Genomic DNA, 1,603 nt, shown 5'->3' on the forward strand with positions numbered 1-1,603 from the left:
AAAAGAACAAACAGAATTAACAAACCCAAAGCGAAACAAAAAAACACAGAAAAAACAACAAAAAGTGAGGGCAGAGTAGGGTTTGGAAGATCCTTGCTTCCCAGAGATGTGCAAGTACAATGTCATGCACATCATTAACCATTATTTTTAGCGCACAGATGCATTTAGACTGTCAAAACTCAAAACCACAAATATGACATAGCTATAACAACCGGGTCTAGGCGACGGCCCAGGTGACGTCCACTCCAGTGTCTGATGCATTCAGCCCAAGAACACGCCACACAGCATCCGACGCATCAACCACGTCTGGGCCGCACGGCGGCTGCATCGCGTGCTCCGTGTCGCACCCCGCCGTTGAGTCGCACTCCCCCACCACCTCTGCCGTCACGTTCCGCCCGTTTGCCCATATCCGGATCATCTGTCCGCACCGCGTCATATTTGCGAACCATCCCGTCGATAAAGCCACCACATTTGCCGAGGTCCCGTTTTTGTTGCAGGACGTCGACGGCAGCTCGCCTTGGCCGCCATCCTTGAATGCTACGTTCATGAGGCGAGCGTGCGTGCACGCGGTCACCGGCGGCGAGCAATTGAAGATTGGGTAGTCTCTGTAAACGCATGTTAAGTTGTAGGACGGATGGCAATCGTCGTCTCCCGAGAGAGGTCCGGAAGCGACACCACTGGGACCTTCGCCGCAGCCGGAACCGCCGCCTCCGGGGCAGCCGCCGCCGGGGCCGCAGTCTCCAGGGTTAGATATGTGAACGTTATTAACCGGGTCGTCGCTGCATTTTCTGTCGGACCAAATGAGATCGTCGTCGCAGTCAATGGTGTTCTGGCATGGACCTCCGCAAGGGGAGGTTGCGCGTGTATGGGATAGGAGGGAGAGGGCGGTGAGTAGAAGAGGGAGGGAGAGTAACAAGAAGACTTGGGAATGGTGTGGCAGTGGGAGACGCATTATGGCTAAGGTGGAGTCCTTGCGGTGGAGGGTTTAATTTTGGAGGGTAAGGAGAGTTGGATTCTCCTGCTTATATAGCTAGTGTAGGAAGTGGAGTTCAACTATTGATGATGATTTAGAAATTAAGAAAAATTTAAAGGGAGATATAGAATTATTCCATTAGCAATTTAGCACCCCGTTTTGACTCACCGAGTTTTGAAATCATCGGTGATTAAGGGATAACAAATCGTCAAGACCAAGTAACACTCAACCAGCAAAGCATACAAGAACTAGTTGTAGACTTGTAGGTAGACATGTTCTCATGTAGTGCTTATTCCACTAAATATTTAAGGAGATAATGAAGAGTAGCAGTTAATTTTTCAAAAAATATATATATATAGATTTACTAATTGCTCATAAATTCAAAATTTTATTTAAATTAAAAAGGTTATAGCAAAAGCATATTTAGGAAGTTAGGGAGAATGTAGGTTGATAATTGCCCTAGCCTATTTTTCCTTAGTCAACTATATAAGCTGGTACATGGAGTTGAATATTATATTAGCAATGATTCGTTGGAGACAAGTTAGTGGTTAAAATTTAAAATTTTTGCACGGGAGATCTTGATTTTGAGTTGTGAGAGGTGGGAACGATATGGAATATCTCATGAATTCA

The 1,603-nt window shown here is 46.3% G+C and overlaps 1 protein-coding gene across 1 annotated transcript; it reads right to left on the reverse strand.

Annotated features, from left to right (window-relative positions):
* Window positions 1-217: 217 nt before the first annotated feature.
* LOC131148104 (kiwellin-like) lies at window positions 218-952 on the reverse strand. Its single transcript, XM_058097837.1, has one exon. The coding sequence runs from the start codon at window positions 950-952 to the stop codon at window positions 218-220; it is 735 nt and encodes a 244-aa protein (XP_057953820.1).
* Between the last annotated feature and the right edge of the window lie 651 nt (window positions 953-1,603).

The sequence above is a fragment of the Malania oleifera genome, chromosome 2, assembly GCF_029873635.1.
Source record: "Malania oleifera isolate guangnan ecotype guangnan chromosome 2, ASM2987363v1, whole genome shotgun sequence".
Classification (NCBI taxonomy): domain Eukaryota; kingdom Viridiplantae; phylum Streptophyta; class Magnoliopsida; order Santalales; family Ximeniaceae; genus Malania; species Malania oleifera.